This window comes from Tinamus guttatus, unplaced genomic scaffold (assembly GCF_059628265.1).
Source record: "Tinamus guttatus ecotype Peru unplaced genomic scaffold, ASM5962826v1 Tinamus_guttatus_pri_ptg000211l, whole genome shotgun sequence".
NCBI classification, from domain to species: Eukaryota; Metazoa; Chordata; class Aves; order Tinamiformes; family Tinamidae; genus Tinamus; species Tinamus guttatus.
In genome coordinates, this window is record NW_028288745.1 from 2,804,044 (window position 1) to 2,821,992 (window position 17,949).

Sequence of the window (17,949 nt, forward strand, 5' to 3'; positions counted from 1 at the left end):
AAATATCTGCACTGGCGTAAGGGAGGGCAACAGGAGCAGGTGGGAGTCCAGTGGGATTGCTTATTTGCCAAGAAATTCCTGCTCAAAGTGTGTGTGGACATAGGGCCGCAGTTCTGCACTTTTAAGATGTCCTTTGCACAATTTCTGGTGTTTTTTAGCAAGTAATTTGTAGTTATTTGACCTTCAGAATTTGATAGCTGTTACCGTGCATGCTGCTCAGTGAATTTATTGATGAGGTCACAGTTTGCCTGTAGTAACTTTTTTCATGATAGCAACTGGAACGCAAATATGAAATCCTTTACAATACAGTTCTCCAAAATCCTGCTGTGTCTGGCCATCCCAGAGGCAGGTTTGTGATTTGGATAGGCAGAAAACATCCCAGGGCGGCGGGAGGAGGGGGAAATTTCCATTTTAAATGGTGACTGTGTTCAGCACCACTCTTTAACATCTCTTTATACCAGGTGCTGCTCATGCTAAGTGTAAGCATAGCATTCCTCTCTTGTTGCCCTGGGTGGATGGAGGATGGAGAGAGCTGCAGGATAGGTCATCTTCCACAAATATCAACTGTGGCAGCTCCTCAGGTGTGAGTAGGAGCCGCTAGACTCGTGTTCTCAGCCAGGCACATTAGCAAGGCAGGCTGAGATCGGGCTGTGGTGATGAAGGGTTTTGCGCGGCACCCCTGGGGCGGTGCAGGCGGGCACCCTGCGTGGCGGTGGCCGAGGCCAAGGCAGCCGTGGGGCTGCTTGGAGAGTAATGGGGTTTGCAGTCAGTGCCTGGGAATGGCAGTATCACTAGGGATGATGTTTCCCCCTTCTTTAAAGCATCATTTTTGCAACCTCCCTGCCTTGCCAGGAGGGAAGACCCCCTCTAGTTCTGGGGTAAATAGAGCAATAAGAGGGAAGCTTCTGATTTATCAGGTAGCGCTGGGTTTGGGGGCTGCTGGGAGAAGTGGAAAGCTGACTAGGTCTCAGAGGCCTTGGCTCTTCAGCAGAAAGGAATCCTAGCAACTTCCGAGGCAGCCAAAATGCTGGGAATGTTGTCAGGCCGTTTCTTGGGACTCCTGCTCCAGGTCACTCCTGGCGTTAGCCCCTCGGGCACGCAGGCCTGCAGTGTGGGACCCGGAGCGCTTGCCCAGCTCCAGCCGCAGCGTGCGCAGAAACTGCGGAACTCGGGCTGTCATCCAGCTTCGGACACTGACTTGCCTTTGGCTTTTAGTGAGACAGGTACTTTCACTTCAGGCATATGAAGAAATGGCAGCACTCATCCATTATCCAGTGATGTAGTGAAGCTTGGTGAATATTTGTGATACAGTTTCATATTAGAAGTTGGGGGAGATGGCATAGGAGGTGGCATAGGAGGTGGAAGATCCAGTGGTCTGGACGTTACTGTTCTATTTTGAGGGCACAGTTATGGTGCAGACTGCTGTTCTAGATGCATACAAAGTGCTATTAATTGTAAGCTAAAATATGGCATAATTCTCATTGTAATACAAGCAATCCTCATTGTTTGAGAATTAACAATTTAGAATAGGTAATGAAAACTTGAAGATATAATTGAAATATTTTTAAAAAATGTTTTGGAAAACAAAGCTCTTCAAGTAGATTAATCAGTACGCTCAGGGATTTTCATTATACTTGTATTTTAATTGCACTTTTTTTTATATTTACATCTTTCCTTTCCTTAATGGTAGGAAATTTCATATCACATTATTAATTAAATTAATATGTGAAGATTGAATACCTACCTAAAAATGAGGTAGTTGGAGACTAAAAGGAAAGGAAAAGTTAAATATGAAAGTGGTTCAGTACATAATAACCTCTTATTGCATGTAAAACAATAAACATAGCTTCATAAATATGAAATAGGTCTTTTTAATAATCCAGTATCTTCCTTAGTTTTTGGGTACATTTTTCCACTTGCCTCAAAGCTTGAAGCTAAGCTGAAGCTAAGCTGACCCTCTCTTTAATATTAATGTACTCTGACTGTAATACTCTGTTCCTTTGCCTCTGATTAATGCTGTCTGTCAATTATTTACAGATCCAGTGGTACTGTGGAAGTTCCCGGAGGACTTCGGAGACCAGGTTGGAAACATGAGATTGAACTTTTTTTTTTATGTTAGAATAATAATAAAAAGCTCTCCTATTCAGCTGTAGAAAGGCAGATGCTAATGACATCAGCAAGGAAGTCTTCACCCAACTGGTGGGATGATAATTAGAATGCATTTGTGACAGGAATACGCAATATAGTTTTGAAGCACTATATATAATTCTGCCTCTCTGCATCACTTTATTTTTAATATAGAGTATTTTATTAGATGGCTCTGTTGAAAGTGTTGGAGCTTTGTCTCTTTTAGATTTCAATATATGCTGAATTTATCAAGAAATCTTTACAATTAATCTTAGGAAGCCAAATATTAAGGTAATAAATTGTAACAGCAGCAACAACAACAACAAAAAAAAACCACAAACAGAAAAGCTGAACAGCTCCAGGTGGTTCAGTATACACTTGTAATGTTTGAACCTTTGACTTCTGTTCCCTAATCTTTACAATTTTATACTTTTAATTTATATTGTTTTATTGATACTCTAGCTATTTTTCTTGAGGAAAAAAAATCAGGGTCTTTTATAAGAGACAGTGATTGAAACTTGCTGATTCTGAAAGCATCGAAACCCTAGATTTTATAAATAATTAATCCTCGGTGGTAAGTTTATGCATTCTGCACTGAAAAATTACTTCAGTATTTGCAACAATGGCAAAGCTATTAATTAGATCTTTTTGGTAGAATATTTTAGTAAAGTTATCAATAATAGAACTAAATAAAATTATTCCATTTGATTATTTTATCAGTTTTGCTTTTTTCTATGGAAATACTTCAACTTTTTTAAAGAGAAATACATAAGAAGCTTAATAGAATAAGTGTCTGTCTTTTTTCTTCTATTTTGACTATTACTGAGTCAAACATTTCTCATTATGTTTGAACAGTGGATCTTGTTTTTTTTTTTTTTTTTTTTTAATTAATAATACAAGATTCTGTAAAGACAGCTGTAAGGTGGTTCATGATGAAAGGAATAAATATACCAACATAGAAGGTAGGATGTCTGCTTAGGGAATTTCATCCGTCAGAAACATGTGCTACTTATGAGATACTGATAAATGGTATATGATAAATGGTATAGGAGCCAAGTGTGCTGTTATGTGGTCCTAGCAAGACATCCTCCAAGTTCTGATAATTTTCTGCAGTGCTGAATGAGCTTCATTATGATTTAAATTCTGTTTTTCTGATTTGCTTTGTTCTTCTCCTTTTCCCTAAGAAAGACTTGATCTAAAAAGAACAAAAAAAAAAAAAAAAAAGAGAGAAATTATGTATGAAGAAAAATAGGAGCTTACTCAGAAAGTCGAAGGTTATTCAGTGAACAGCTGGTGCAGAAATATGATTAGAAGATGAAGCCCACTGAAGACTGGAGGGGAATCGTATAAAGATGCAATAGACAGAGCTAGTCTATAAAAACAAGGGTACCTCAGGCTGCCTCAATAGTGTGGGGAAGCTGCTGCTTCAGGTAAACTGCTTGCAAGGGATTGGAGCGGGGGCTTCTGGAAAATAATACATATTAACTTTTTTTTTTCCCCAAAGGAAATTTTACTGTTATAATCAGTGGACCTAAAAAAAAAAAAAAAAAAAGTAGTAACTACTTTTATATCAAGGTCTAGAGCCAAATCAGTGAAATGAGCACAAAGGGGGTGTGTGTGTGTCCTGAACTCAGTACATTTGTCTTGAAGATATGAATTTCATCAGATTTACTTTTTTTTTTTTTTTTTTTTTAGTGAGACTTACTGAAACTAGGGTAATTTCAGTGAAGTTTGGGAGAATATTTCAAGACAAAATAAGATTTTTACTCTTTTCCTTTTTTCCAGTCATTTCTATTTTAAATGTAAAATGTGTGAGTTAGTTTTTGGATGTATCCCAAAGAATCATCTCTCCTAAAATCTAAGGGCTGTCTGTTTGCACAGTGATGTGATAACAGTGGGCAAAATATTTTCTTCGCCTCCCGAATTTTTCTACAGTTTATCATGTCACCTTTTTGTTGCTTTCATAATGCAAATAAAAAACAAAACCAAAAAAACAAAAAACTTGTCTATGCAATTTTGATGTGTTCCTCCTCTTTCTCACATTTTTCTCTCAGTACTTTCCAATTTTTCGGTGCTTACTTATTCCCATAAATCTCTTATTCTTTTGGGCTGCCATTTTCTTTTATGCTATGCAGTATATGAACTTCTTTGTCTCCTGTTTCTCGGATGTTGAGAATGCAAGTGCAAAACTTAGTTTTGCAAAACATTCCGTCTGCATAAGACCCTGTAGAAACTATGCATGATCGGGGTGGGGGGAACCACTGTAGCTTTGGTACCACCAAAGAATGTGCAATTTTTTTCTGCTCTGCCCAGACTGCAGGTCAGTGCTTTTTTTTTTTTTTTTTTTTTTTTTAATAGTTGGTAGTTCTCTAATCACTAGAATCAGGAAAAGGGAAACCCTTTTCTCCTCCCCATCAGATAAGTTAATGAAAAATAAAATACTCCAATGAAGGAAATGAGAAATAACGCTCTCTGCTTAGAGTGTTTCAGAAAGCTTTTCTTTTGATGGTAGGGATGGTTACCTTTAGTGATTCCCATTACCCATCAGGTGAACAATGGAATTGTGTGAGAAGGGCTCTACGTGCAAAGTACCGTTGTACTATTCCAAAGAAGGACGTAATTAACAAGAACTGCAAAGGCTAGAAGAGTTATTTGTTAAGATATCAGAGTATAATCAGAGTATAACTCACAGTTGTACTGGAATCACCACTGCAAAAATGGTTTTGACAATGGCAAATGTCCATGACTCTGGAAAAACTTTGAGGGGGTCTTGATTTGTGCAGGGTCTTGATTTGTGCGAGTTTAGCTCTTCAGCATGGATGGTTAACCTCTCCAGAGCATGTGTAGGGGGGCAGTAGCCATTTCATGGCTATATGAATATTCTTTGTTTAAAATCCACTCTTGAATGTCTATTCCTGCAAGCTCCATTCTGTAGTGTATTGAAATTCCCCTTTAATTCAGTGAATTTTTTATGATAAAGAGTGTTCTTAAGCATCCTGAAACTCCCATTTTGTTTATTCAGACTGGTTAGATTGGAGTTTTAAGTTTGCAAGCTCAGTTTTGAAAGGAAATTTGTTTAAAAAAACTATTAAAAAGTGCTATAATTTCTGGAATAAATAAAAGATATTACATTTCTAAAAACAATTGGATTAATTGTTTTAAGGGGGAAAAACCCACGCTTTTGCTAACAAAAGGAAAGCTTTACATTTGTTTAAAATGTGTCTGTGCCAAATATAGATGTTAGGGCTTTATAGTGTCACCCTGTGGAGGTGCAGTGATTCTGGCTGTGTTCTCATGCCACTGAAGTCAACGCAGAAGTCCTATGAATATCAGCCATGCCGAGATCTCCCTGGAGTGGTCGTGTTCGTAGCCGTTCTTGAACCAAAAATAGTTGAGTGCCAGGTCACTTGATGAGGTTCCCTCATTCCTGGCACAGTCACCAGGCAGCAGGGCTGTGCTAGTAGTGCTGCAAGGAACGGGTGGCTCCTTTGGTGGCAGTGCAGGTTTCTGCTCAAGTGACTCTGCAGGGGTGGCTGTGGCCCCAACATGTGGATTGAGCCTTTACCACGAGGCAGCTGAAGGCCCTTTCCATATGCATGCGTACGCAGGGGGCATGAGAGTGCCCTAAGCAGCACGTTGAAAAGCCTCTGTCATTACAAATTCATTTCAGTACTATGTCGCATTAGACGTTCAAACCTCGGTGTCTGTTACTTGGTAAATCTTTGTATTTTTGAAAGATAGGATAAGGATTAAAGAAAATCTATGTACTAGGGTTTTTTTCTGGCTGTTAAATGAGGCATCATCCTTACTGCTATCATTTGTGTTGACTTCACCTTTGAAGTGGGTGAGGTCTAGTGCTTCTTACAAAAATAGTTATTACAATAGCTCTGGATGTTGTTTTTTAAATCTGTAGGAGATTTTAGTCACTCTTTAATGTGACCGGTTATTGCCCCAGAGTGTCTTCTGCCAGAAAGACCTTTTTAGTGGCTGCTAAGGCAGGAGACATTCTTGGGAGAAGCCACTTCAGTGGTAGGAGATAGGACAATGAATTCTTGCCTAGCTTAAATTCAATTAAGCCTAGCTTAAGGGAATGTCATATTGGACCCAAGTGCTCTGTATCTTGCAGGATAGAATGCTTAATTCCATGGATCGTGGCAGCAAATCTATAGGAAGGGCAGAATGAAGGAGGTAATATTATTAAGATTTAGAAAACAGAAGAATACTTGGAAAAAGCTGGATTTTAAGAAGCAAAGTGAAGTCTGTCGCCTGTGTTGAGGTGATGGCGGGAGGCCGTTGTCACAGCCTGTGCCCGAGGAGCCCTGCCAGGAGAGCGGCCGAGCGGGTGCTCAGGGCTGCCTTTGCTGCCTTTGTGCTCCTCTTCCAAGGAGGCTTTAAACACGTTTCCGATGCTTATGTTAGCTACCTAGGCACTTGCTTGAGTTTTATTGTTTTCATTACCCCTTTTTTTTAAGGGTGGAGATGCAGATGGAGGTTGGAATTGTCCTCTCTGTGCATTAATAAGTTTGATTAGTGTTTGAGTACATGGGTCTGAGGAAGGAGGAATCATTCCAATAAGCTTGCTGCATTCCAAAATTATTTTTGTCTGAAACTATACTTGATTTATTTTAGTTTAAGGATATTTAAGGACTTGGTCCTGTGTAATTTTTAGGTAAATGATTAACCCACAGGAGATAACAACAACTTTCTGCCTTCCCAATAAACCTTCTCAGGTTAAGATAGTTTCCTATGGTTTCCTGCCTTTTCATCTTGCTTTAAATGTACCTTGTTTCTTTTGAAGAATATCACCCAAGAGCATGCTTTGCATATGGAAATCCTAGTGATTGCCTTCAGATGCCCTTCTTTTGCTGATAGCCTTAGTTTTAAATACAGTAAATTGTTGATTTCCTTGGTTCCATGAAAAATTTTTAACAAATGCTCTGTGGAATAACTACTGTTATAGACATGCTGGGAACACCCAGGATCGTTGAGACACTAAAGCATTCAAATATTCCAAGATACACTCTAATCATTTTTATGCATCCCAACAAAGATTGTTGATACTTAGGGATTTTTTTGTTTATTTTTTCCAAATACATAGAAGGCTATAAAATTGACTTTCTTGAAATTTTGAGGACAGGTGGCAACTTCAAATATACTTGTTTTCAGGATTGCAATGGTTTTGTTTTATAGAGCTTCTACGTTAAAACTGTTGAACTTGATCAGCATATGGTGCTGCCTCGCCTCATCTCGCCCAGCTCCTTTGTTATCTAGTTATTGTTGTAGGTCTTAATGACAGTTGTGAGCCATAGCTCTGGATGCAGGGGTTAGTCCACCCTGGGGAGGAGAGGGAGAAACAGCAGTGTGGATTATGGAAATATGAATTGATCTAAAAAGCAACTCTCTTGTAACAGAATGGGGCTCAAAGAAAGACTGGGGAGAAGCTGGTGAAAAGACGATGGAATATGATGTGAAAATGATCATTTGAATGCTCTCCTTTTCATTCGCAGCTGCTGTGTTGTGGTGAAAAGGCATGCATTTGTATATCTTAAAGCTGGGTGAAAAAGGGCCAGATGAATGGAATTACTTGTTAGATATGTTTTCATTTGGAGTCAAATTATGTGCATTTTAATAGACTGTATGCATATGTTAGCCATTTTTTGTCATACAGCTGTGATATTGGCGGACTTCATTTTGTAGAAATGCTCTTTTCCATGTTTGTTCAAATAAGTGCAGTATTAATATTTGACTGTCCTTCAGCTATACTGTATCAGCCTACAGAAAATAACTTAGGGGTTTGGCTTGTTCCTACACTCTTCAGCAACATGCCAAAAACCAGAAAATACAGATTCTTGGCTGAAGGAGATGAGGTCGTTTGGAGCCTCTTGCAAGAAGCCTGCCAAATTACCCTGATGGACCTCCAATGCCCTCAGACCATTCCGGTCTAATGTCACCTTATTCCTTAGCCTGGGCTTCCACACGCTTTCTCATCTATGTGCTTATGTCCTAGAGTCTATTTTAGTTTTCATTTTCTGTTTTACTTTCAGCAAAGCTCTTGTGCCTGCAAGCTTACCCCTGCTCTTTGAGGAGTGTGCTAACTACTGCAGCCTCTTTTCCTCTCAGCTACTGAGTGGAATATTCCTGCGCTTTGTGTCTGGTCTTGCCTCGCTCTGCCTTCCTTGGTGCTGCTTCCTGCAGAACCAGGAGAGCATTCAAGGCATGTGGGTTTGCCGTTACTGCTGCAGGTCTCTGATGCACATCACTTCAAAAACTTTGTATCTTCTGTGGGCATGGGCAGATTTCTTCTTCTGGACCTACGTGAAGAAGCTGAAAATGTAGCTGAGAGCGTCTAACAAACCAGTAGTCACTTGCTGCTGCTACTCCTGTTGGAAACTGCTTCCTTCTCCTCTTAGCAGCTGAAATTACACATTTAGGAACTCCTGAGTGTAAAGGTAGCCAAGTTGACTTGCTCTGTGCCGGAGCTCTAAGCTTTGCAGGGTGATCTGGTGCGGCAGGGGCTGAGGAGCGCTCAGGTGCAGGACACCACCGTGAAGCCTGGAGCAGAGATGCACTAACGGAGAGCAGCAAGGTCTGAACAGGGGCTGCTGGTTAGAAAGTGAATGTATAGTGCGTATTTCTGTACTGAAAAACCTTCTTTCAAGCACCTTGGAGAGACTCTTGTTCAGCCTGTGATGCCTGTGAAATGAGATGTTTCTTCTATTAAAAAATATAAATAATTGTAATTCTGAAACCATATTCTAGCAAGTTCTTCAGAAATGGCAATTTCCTTTCTCAGTTCCTTCTCTTTTGGCTCCAGATTCTTCTATCTGAAGAAATCCAGCAGTTTCACTACCCTTTATGCCTTCTACTTCTGCATGACACTGATGCAACCCTACAAGTCAGCAGGTTCCCGGATAGGATTATAGGATTATGAATTTAAAGACAGAGGAGTTTGCTGAAATGTTTAGTTTTCAGACTGACCTGTGTGTACATACACTACTTTGCCACAGGTATTTTATTTTGAAGAGGTACCCGAGTTGTTCATTAATTTGTGTGATAAATACTTTTAAGTTGCCCTTAAAATTGCAGTTTCATCATGGCATAGTCATTTTATGAAATAATTGATGGAGAGTTTATTTACGGGCACCACTATTCATCATCCTGCCACTTCAGGGCTCACCTTGTCTATTTAGGTAGCTAAGGCAGTACTTCCTATTTATACTTACTGTTTACTTCATCAGAAGGAACAAGTTCAAATGTCCGCTCAGGCTGCTACTCTAGATCTGTATGTTGTGAGAAGCTTTATGTGAAATATCAGGTTACTGTACTTTCTGCAATGCAGAATGGCAGCAGGATTGTAGCCTCACCTTCAGCCATGTATATTATACCTTATATTTGAATTTTGAAAATGATGGCTGCCTTAGCCTTTGTTTAAGGCATTACCACAGTTAGTTTGCAAGGAATGTTGTAGAGCTTTCATTGAAATTGTACGCTAATAAACAAAGTCTTTTGTTTTACTTACTAATAGGTGATATAAAGTTTCAGCATACTTGGTTTTATTTTTTGTACATAGTACGGTGAGTTGTCTTTTATATAATAAGTACTTTTATAGCTTAAAATCTAAATACTGGCCCATCTCAAGAGTGGAGTTGGAAGGGTGTATTTCCTATTTTCTGAGCAATATGATATTGCTCTAGGGAATGGTGGTCTTGCAGCCGTGATTCAGGGAAGTATAAACTTGTTATTGATGGATGGTCTGTAGTGTTGCTGGCTTGCTAGGCCTGTATGGAGAAGTACTATTTTTCTTGGTTTTATTCTGAGTTCCAGGAAAGTTGGGGTGTGTTTAGCTCCCTCCAGCCCAAGGGCCCTGCACCGTGGTCATGTCACTTTTTTTTTTTTTTTTTTTCTCCTTCATTTATTTTTGTCTTGTCTCAATACACTGATGGTGTTAAGTGATGTTCCAGCCAGCGTGTGTAAGTTGCGCAGCAGGTATAGGTGACCTTTAGGTGCCACTTCTCTGGTAGCTACTCTACACCTGGTTTTGCAACTGAAAGCAGCAGTGAAGCAGCCACGTCATCCTTCCTCCCCGAGGCACCTGCTGGGGAGCTGGAGGAGTGGATAAAGACATACAGAGTGGGAACAAGAGAGATGAAATCCAGGGGGAATTCTCAATGTAGCTCCTCTTTATCTGCAGGTATTCCAGCCCTTGTTCATTTTAAGCAGGATTTATTCTCTGTATGAACTTCAGAAAACTGAAAATCTGGTGCTTGAAAACATGACTTTGACTTGTCCACCTAGCACATTTACTTTTAATTATAATGGCTTCCATATTTCAGATCTTTGCATTTCCATGACTGTAGTGTTAGATTAGAATTTCCTACTATTGAAACTGTCTTGGTTTATACATATGTGTGTGTGCATGTGCATGTAGGTATGTGTGTTAGTGTGTGCATATGTATGTGGGCATGTATATGGGAGAGCCTTCAGGGTGAAGGGCTCAGCACTGCAAGATGCTGAGCAGACTAGCTTTGATTTTAAGAATAAACTTAAATGTGAGCTTGTTTTTGAGCATTTAAATATTCTCACTGAAGTCACTGTTTGGAGTCAGAAATATACATCGTGAGAAAGTCAAAAATATCAGGTAGATCTCATTTATTTGTACGATTGGACCAACAGAGTTTAAGTAATAGCTATGAAAAAGAATAGAGTGAAAAAGAGTCCCCTTAGAGGAAAGATTAGAGAACAAGTTGTGTTATAAGTTGGAAATGGGATCTTGAGATGAAGAATTAAGTAAGGAAAAATGCTAAGAAGAGAGGCCTGCAGTATAATGTTTCAATAACAGACTTTCAGAGAGAGGGAAGTAGGGAGGGAACTTTCTAGGAGGAAGAAAATACAGGTTAAGAGCAGCTCAATGAAATACCAAAATAGAGTAGCAAGAAATATTTGTCAGCAGCAGAAGAATGCAAGGAGGCACTGGGAAATGTTGCATGGAGTAATAGATATGAAAGAGAGAAGATACTGAGAAAAGAGAATCTTTTCTTTCACTAAGAAGAGACTTTACACAAACAAGGTAGAGGAATAAGAAAAAGATAAAAATTAGTAATATTGATGAGAAAGAAAATGGCTAAAAATATAAGAAGAATGGGAAAAAATGTTCATTGGCAGATTTCTTCCTTGATGCCAAGAGATGAAGTTATATAGATCAGTTATTTTGAGAGCTAGTTTATGTGAATACTTTTGACAAGCTGGTCTGGACTCTGTCATTGACAAATTGGAATTATCTTGGCTGCTGCCTCTTTTCTTTCCTGGGCCATTCTGCCATATCTTGGGAAGGCTTTTGTCTTGGTGCAAGACTGTTCCCATCTTCCCCAAGAGATGTTTCCTTTCACTTTAGCTGTTTGTAAGTAGGATGGACCTGGGTGAGCGCCTGCTTTCTTGATGCTGAGTCTGCTGCTGCAGATCAGACACAAAAATAGTTGGGAGGTAACAAGACTCTTTCAAAAAACCATTGCCAAAGCTGCTACTTGTGAAATAGCTTGGCTTTCTGGATACTTCAAAATATTCTGTGTCATTTAAATGCAGACTAGCAGAATATTTTGTAATAAGAAAAAAAAAAAAAAAAAAAAAAACCCTGTAGACCTGTATAGTTCCCATGTCTCTCTTACCTTAGAAATAACTCACATTAAACAGTGCTGCTTTCAGTGGTGTAATATTAAATGATCAACATTAATTTCTGTAGATTCATCTACACAGAGTAGTAACCTTTTGAAGTGCTGAAGTGCAAAAGCCCTGTATAGAGATATATATCAATATTCAAATTCTGAAATATATCATAAATCTGGTGCAGTTTTCCTATAGAGATGACTCCTACACCTCTTTAAGATGTAGTGATATCACGTGGTGCTTGTTGGAGTGGAAGAGGAAATTAGTACCCTCCCAAGTCCCAGTGCTCTGCAGCATATGCAACTTTTGGTTTACAGGTGTTCGTATTTCAGGTATCTGTGGTTTAATTTCAGATTGCCAAATTGACAGTCACAACGTCACATATGTGTGCTTTCCTAAGCTGGCACAACTTGCTTGTCTTTATCATTACTCTGCCTTGTCAAATAAAAATGTAGAAAACGAAATATAGTGAAATTCTGTCTTCATGAATTCAAGGAAGTCTTGTCTGTTATTTTATTAGGGTCAGAGTATCTTCTGGTATAGCCTTTTCTGGCCCTCTTTGACGATGCAAAGTGATAACTATACCAAGTTTTAGTGCTTTGAAATTCTCATCATAGGTAAATGGGTGAATTCTTGGTTGATTCCTGCAGATTACAAGTAGGACAGTTTGCAGTGCTGATTATTGACTCAGATACAGTCATGAAGGTTTCCTAGGCTCGCACCAATGGACTGTGCCAGAGCTTTAAAAAAAAAAAAAAAAAAAAAAAAAAAAAAAAAAAAAAGGTCACAGAACCACAGAATGGTTGAGATTGGAAGGGACCTTGAGATCATCTAGTCCAACCCCACCTGCTCCAGCAGGGACACCCAGAGCACGGGGCACAGGGTGGCATCTAGGCAGGTTTTGAACATCTCCAGAGAAGAAGCCTCCACAGCCTCTCCAGGCAGCCTGTTCCAGGGCTCTGTCACCTTCACGGTAAAGAAGTTCTTCCTCATATGGAGATGGAACTTCCTGTGTTTCAACTTGCACCCGTTACCCCTTGTCCTGTCACCACTCACCACAGAGAAGAGTCTGGCCCCATCCTCCTTACATTCACCCTTCAGGTACTTGTCTTTTTTTTTTTTTTCTTTAGTTAGTAAGGAGTATGACTCTAACTAATGTACCTGGCCAGGAGTTTCATTTAAGAGTAAGACTGTGAGATGTCAGGAGCTTTTATACAGAAAATTGTCATTTTATGGGAATTAAGAAGCATTCTTAACTGCCTCTTACAATACAAGGAAAATGATAATGCCCCAAATTAGCCATGTAGGTATAAAAATAAGCAAGGAAAACTAATTGTGAGACTTCAAGCTTCAGCAATGTTGGCTCTATGTGAGCAGGCCAGAGAAGAGGAGTTGGCTCAGCTGGTAAAAGTGAACTCATAAAACCACCGGACCATAAACCCAAGAGAAGTCAAGTTTATGCTGCTGTGCTGTAGGCATAAATGAAAATTATTTCTAGATACCATTTCCATTTTGTTCATGTGAAGGAAACAGCAGGCTGTACTTCAAGTGGGGTTAATTTTATGATTTTATTATTTCTTCTCTGGGAGCTTGTCTAAGCTGTGAAATATCCTTTGGTGTAGCAAGTAAGATCAACTGTATATGCAACTCCTAAAGTTTGTCTGGTTGCTTAAAACAAATACATAATTTTGTTTGCTTTAACACAGCAACTTTATCCTTTTTTTTTCACAATTCCTTGTAAAATAAGTGTGTTTCCATTCCAAAAGAGTAACCATATTTTGAAAGGACTGTATCTGTGAGATCCAAAGGTGAAAATAACCCCTGGACATGGGAATCTAGGGTATTTTGCCTTCTGATGATTTGTGTAGCCTTTTATCTTCAGGAAGAAACATATACTTTAATTAAGCTTATAAAATGCAAGCCAATCAATGTTATTTTTGTGAGGATGGGTATTTTGACTTGAGAGGCTGTGCTGGCTGAGTGACAGCCCATTAGGAAATCGAGCCCAAATATTATCAAGAGTCTCAAAAGCATCAGTTGTAACTGTACACTGATATTGGTGTGCATGTGAGTGGGTATTTAAGGTAGCATTTGCATTTTAAATATGTCTAGAAGCATCTTGGGGGCATCTTGTTTTCCTCCATTTTAAAAAGCTGAATAGCACCTGTAATTAAGAGAGAAAACCGAGCCCTGGAAGCTAGGTAGGACTTCCATCTATTGATCTGTGCAAACCCGGCTTACGCTGTCAGGGGAGCAGCAGTCAACTGCTGAGCGCCTTTGTCACTGACATAAGCTGAGAGAGGATTTTTTTTTTGTCTATACTGTTTATACACCAGTCTATAGACCTGCTGGCTGGCTGAATTTTAAAGAGAGAGGAGGTTTAAAGACGTCTCCCCCGAGGGCTGCTCCTGCCAGTTGGGAGGCGAGCGGGGCCGGCGCGCGCTGGGGCCGGGGCGGCTGCAGCTCGGTCCTCCGAGTCCGGAGCGTCCTGCACCTCGGGGCCTTTTGTCTCGATTTGTGCGGCAACTACATCTGAGAGAATGCAAAGGAAAACGCGAGTGAATGCATTTCCGTTTCTTAAGCTTGCCAGGCAGCAATTAAAATTCTTACTCCTAGAGAGAAAATGATTTCCTATAGTGGAAGGAACGGCAAAGATTTTGAGAGAATTGAAATAAAGTGTAAAAAAAAATTTCTTTGCAACAGGCAATACAAGGTTTGAGTATGAAACAAGAGACTATTTAGAAATGCTAAAGATTTATTTTTTAAGTTTTATTTGGCTTGTTCTGCTTGCTTTCTTAGTTTATTATTACTATCACCATGACCATTTCTGCTTGTTTCCTGCTTACATGAATTCAAATATTTATATGCTGTCTTTGTACTTTGCCCCCCTCACTTCCTTGGAGTACGTTGGCAGCAGTCAGACTGATGCTTGAGCAGGAGCTTCGTTTGAGGAATATTGCATGTACTGCTACTGAAATGGAATTTTCATAATTAAGCTAATAAGGTGTCCCAAAATGTAACATGTTGCTTTCATATCTCTCTTTATTGGTGCCACTTGAGAAAGCCGAAGTTCAAAAAAATTCTTGATCTTTCTTCTGCCATTTAGACATTTTAGAAAAATCATCTTTTCCATTTGTCCTATACTATTTATTAAGGCAAATCGTAAACTTTAAAATGCTGTAAGCAACATATGCGTGTTGTATTTAGAATTTTTTTTCCCAATAATTCATCTTTTGCAGATTAACTGGCATTTTTTTCTTCATGTTTTACCCTCAACTGAGCCTTGCAAATCATTGCAGAAAGTGGCTGTTGTGGTGCATAGGAATTTAAGTCTTCCTTAACGGGAATTGACTGCTCAACCCAGAGTAAACAGAACTCAGGTTGGACAGGGCTATCCAAGCTCAAGTTCTTTAACTTTATCTGGAATCTTGCAATCCATATGCAAATTGGGAGCGAGGAAATAATTACTGTTTTCTGGGATCTCGTCAGGTCACTGATAAATATTAATTAATATTTGCTGATAGCAGATCTGATGATTCACATTTATTTTAGAATAATGTTGACTAGTTTGAAAGTGTTTTTATATTTTAATTAACACATTTTATTTGCCACTAAACAGCTCCATACATAAAATTCTGCAAGAAAGAGCAACAATATCCTTTTATATTATGGCCTGAGCGTAGCTTTGGTGGATTCCCCCCGCTCTCCCCTGCACTAGTGGTGAGGTTTGCTTGTGAAACCCAAAGGGTTAATCATATAATTTTTTACTTTGGACCAACAGGAGATTTCCATCATCTTCAGCATTTCAGCATTTGACTATGAAACGTGTATAGAGTTGTTATACCTCTCTGTAATTCATTCTGCTGCCAACTTCATTCCCTTTTCTCTGCCTGCATTTTAATTGAAACAACATTTGTATTTTTGAGCCAGGATCTGTCAGAAGTCCCTGTGGCTAGTCTGTGGTACAAGTAGCAGCAGACGTGGCTTACCCATATGGTGTGGTGCTGCTTGTAAAATCCATATGGCCTTGTTGAAGGGAATCCCAGCGGGGATGTGAAGGGTGTTAATACCCTTCAGGCCAGGCCTTTCCCTCCTGGGGCTTCTATGGCATTGTCTTTGCAATCTGCCAAAGCACAAACTTAATTCCTTTTTAATAATCAATTATTTCAGTCTGGGAACGTGTGCTATATTTTTTTTTTTTGCTATCATATATTTCTGTAATTTGTTGTTTTTTATGGATGTTCTGGGAATTTATTTATTTATTTTTAAGCAAACTGTAGGATAGCTGCTGGAAAATGCAGATAAAAGCCATTTCAAAATCCTAACTTTATTTCTTTTTTACTTACAGGAAGTGTTGAACAGTGTTCCAAAGTTCTGCTTTCCTTTTGACGTTGAAAGGTATGTGGTACAATTATTTATTTAAAAATACCTCATGTAAAATGATAGCTAAATGAAATTCAAGAAAGATTTTATGAAAATATTTTACATTACATAAATGTGCACCTGTAGAGGAGAATGCTTTTTGCTGTTATTGTACAAGTGTATATGAAATTGCATAGTAGGGAATTACCGCAGCAAAATACACCTTCTGCCGAATTACAGGAATATCTCTTTTGAGATAGAGCTCCGTTCTGGCTCTCAGTTTCCTCCAGTATAATTGTAAACACCATCTGTGTTAATATAAGGATATAACATAGTTTCCTTCAAACAGCAAGCATCATAAAAAAAATGTTTCAGTGCACCAGGATATAAAAACCTCACTGAGCAGTACTGAAACCGTGTTGTTCGAGTTCAAAGAAATTAAGACTTTAATTGCGTGGAAGTAACTGAATATGTGTAGGTTTTTTTTTTTTTTTTTTCCCCTCAGAGTACAATCAAGATCATTATTTATAATTAATTTGTCCTTATTCTTCTGGTATCAGTTATAGTGTGGGTTCCTTTCAGGCCTGCTAGTCAGCTAAAGGGTTCATATAAAACATTGTTATTAAATAAAATATTTATTTGAGCTTGTCAAAATGATGAATGGTAGGTAATTTTAAGCAATCGTACTGGCTCGGGTTGGAAGGCCGATCCCGTCTGGATCGGCCATGATTGCGGCGGCAGCTGGATGGGCACCTTGGTGCCAGCGCAGGCAGGTAGCGCGCGGGCCGAGCGGCTTCCCAGCGCGGGCACCACGGGAAGGTCCCCGAGGAGGAGGTGGCGACGTGCGCGGGGCACCAAGAGCAGCACCTCGAGAGTCAACAGCACCTCTCTGAAGTGAGCTGGGCTCACCTAGTCACTCATATTTGAGTTTAATTCGGTGGTTTGAATTTGCACCGCTTAGGCACGCTGCAGTTTTAATGCTTAGCTAATATGGTTGACAGTGTTGGCGTTAAAGCATCCAAGCCTTTAATGCACGTAAGAGATGTACAGGATTCCATTTAAAATTGGTAGCGAAGATGCACAATGGAAATAAAATTTGCAGATAGCAGAAATAGGTGAGGTTCTGTTGCTGCCATCCAGTGGCAGGAGCCTAATCAGAGGCAGCGAATAACTGTTTGCACAGGTACCTGTGCGCTGGGTTCCCTGTTCCTGCTGCACCGGTCAGAAGGTGCTAACGGTTGTTTGTGTGACACTGGTGTGCTTAAACAGTAACCAGGGGAAAGGGATGGATTTATGGCATAGCTAGCTGCAGATTTTGACTGAGTAACCACAGTAAGAGGGGAAAAAACAAAAGGGAAAAAAATAGCTGTGGGGTTTATGTTATCTGTTACTACCCTTCCTTTCTCCTACCTCCTCCCCCAACTTTGCACCCTTTGTCTATAAACCCATATTTGACTGAAAGATACTGAATTTCTGCACATTTTCCAAAAATAGCAGCGGGGCAAGTGAAGAGGGGACTTCTCTAGACTGAGCCATGCTGACAAGGGGAGCGAGCTGGTGGTTGGCATGTGGGCTGTAGGGCAGCTGTGGGGGGACCCATGGCAAGGAGGGCTTAAGAGACCCTGGGCAAGGAGGGGGACCAGCTGTTGTGGGAGAAGGCTGGAAAGGTGGAGAACCATGAACTCAGAATTAAGCCCTCTGCCTAGGGGAAAAATGTATGTACTGCTCAGTCCAGACATTTTCTGTAGTGCATATGTATATTACCAAAGTGTATTTTGATATTGTTCTCAAGAAAATTAT

The 17,949-nt window shown here is 39.7% G+C and overlaps 1 protein-coding gene across 1 annotated transcript in view; it reads left to right on the forward strand.

Annotated features, from left to right (window-relative positions):
* Window positions 1-17,949, forward strand: part of DENND1B (DENN domain containing 1B) — a 144,976-nt gene that overhangs the window by 38,946 nt on the left and 88,081 nt on the right. Inside the window, exons 3-4 of the mRNA XM_088524372.1 lie at window positions 2,038-2,081; window positions 16,136-16,185. Of these exons, the coding sequence (XP_088380498.1) occupies window positions 2,038-2,081; window positions 16,136-16,185 (94 nt within the window). The remainder of the gene's footprint in view (window positions 1-2,037; window positions 2,082-16,135; window positions 16,186-17,949) is intronic.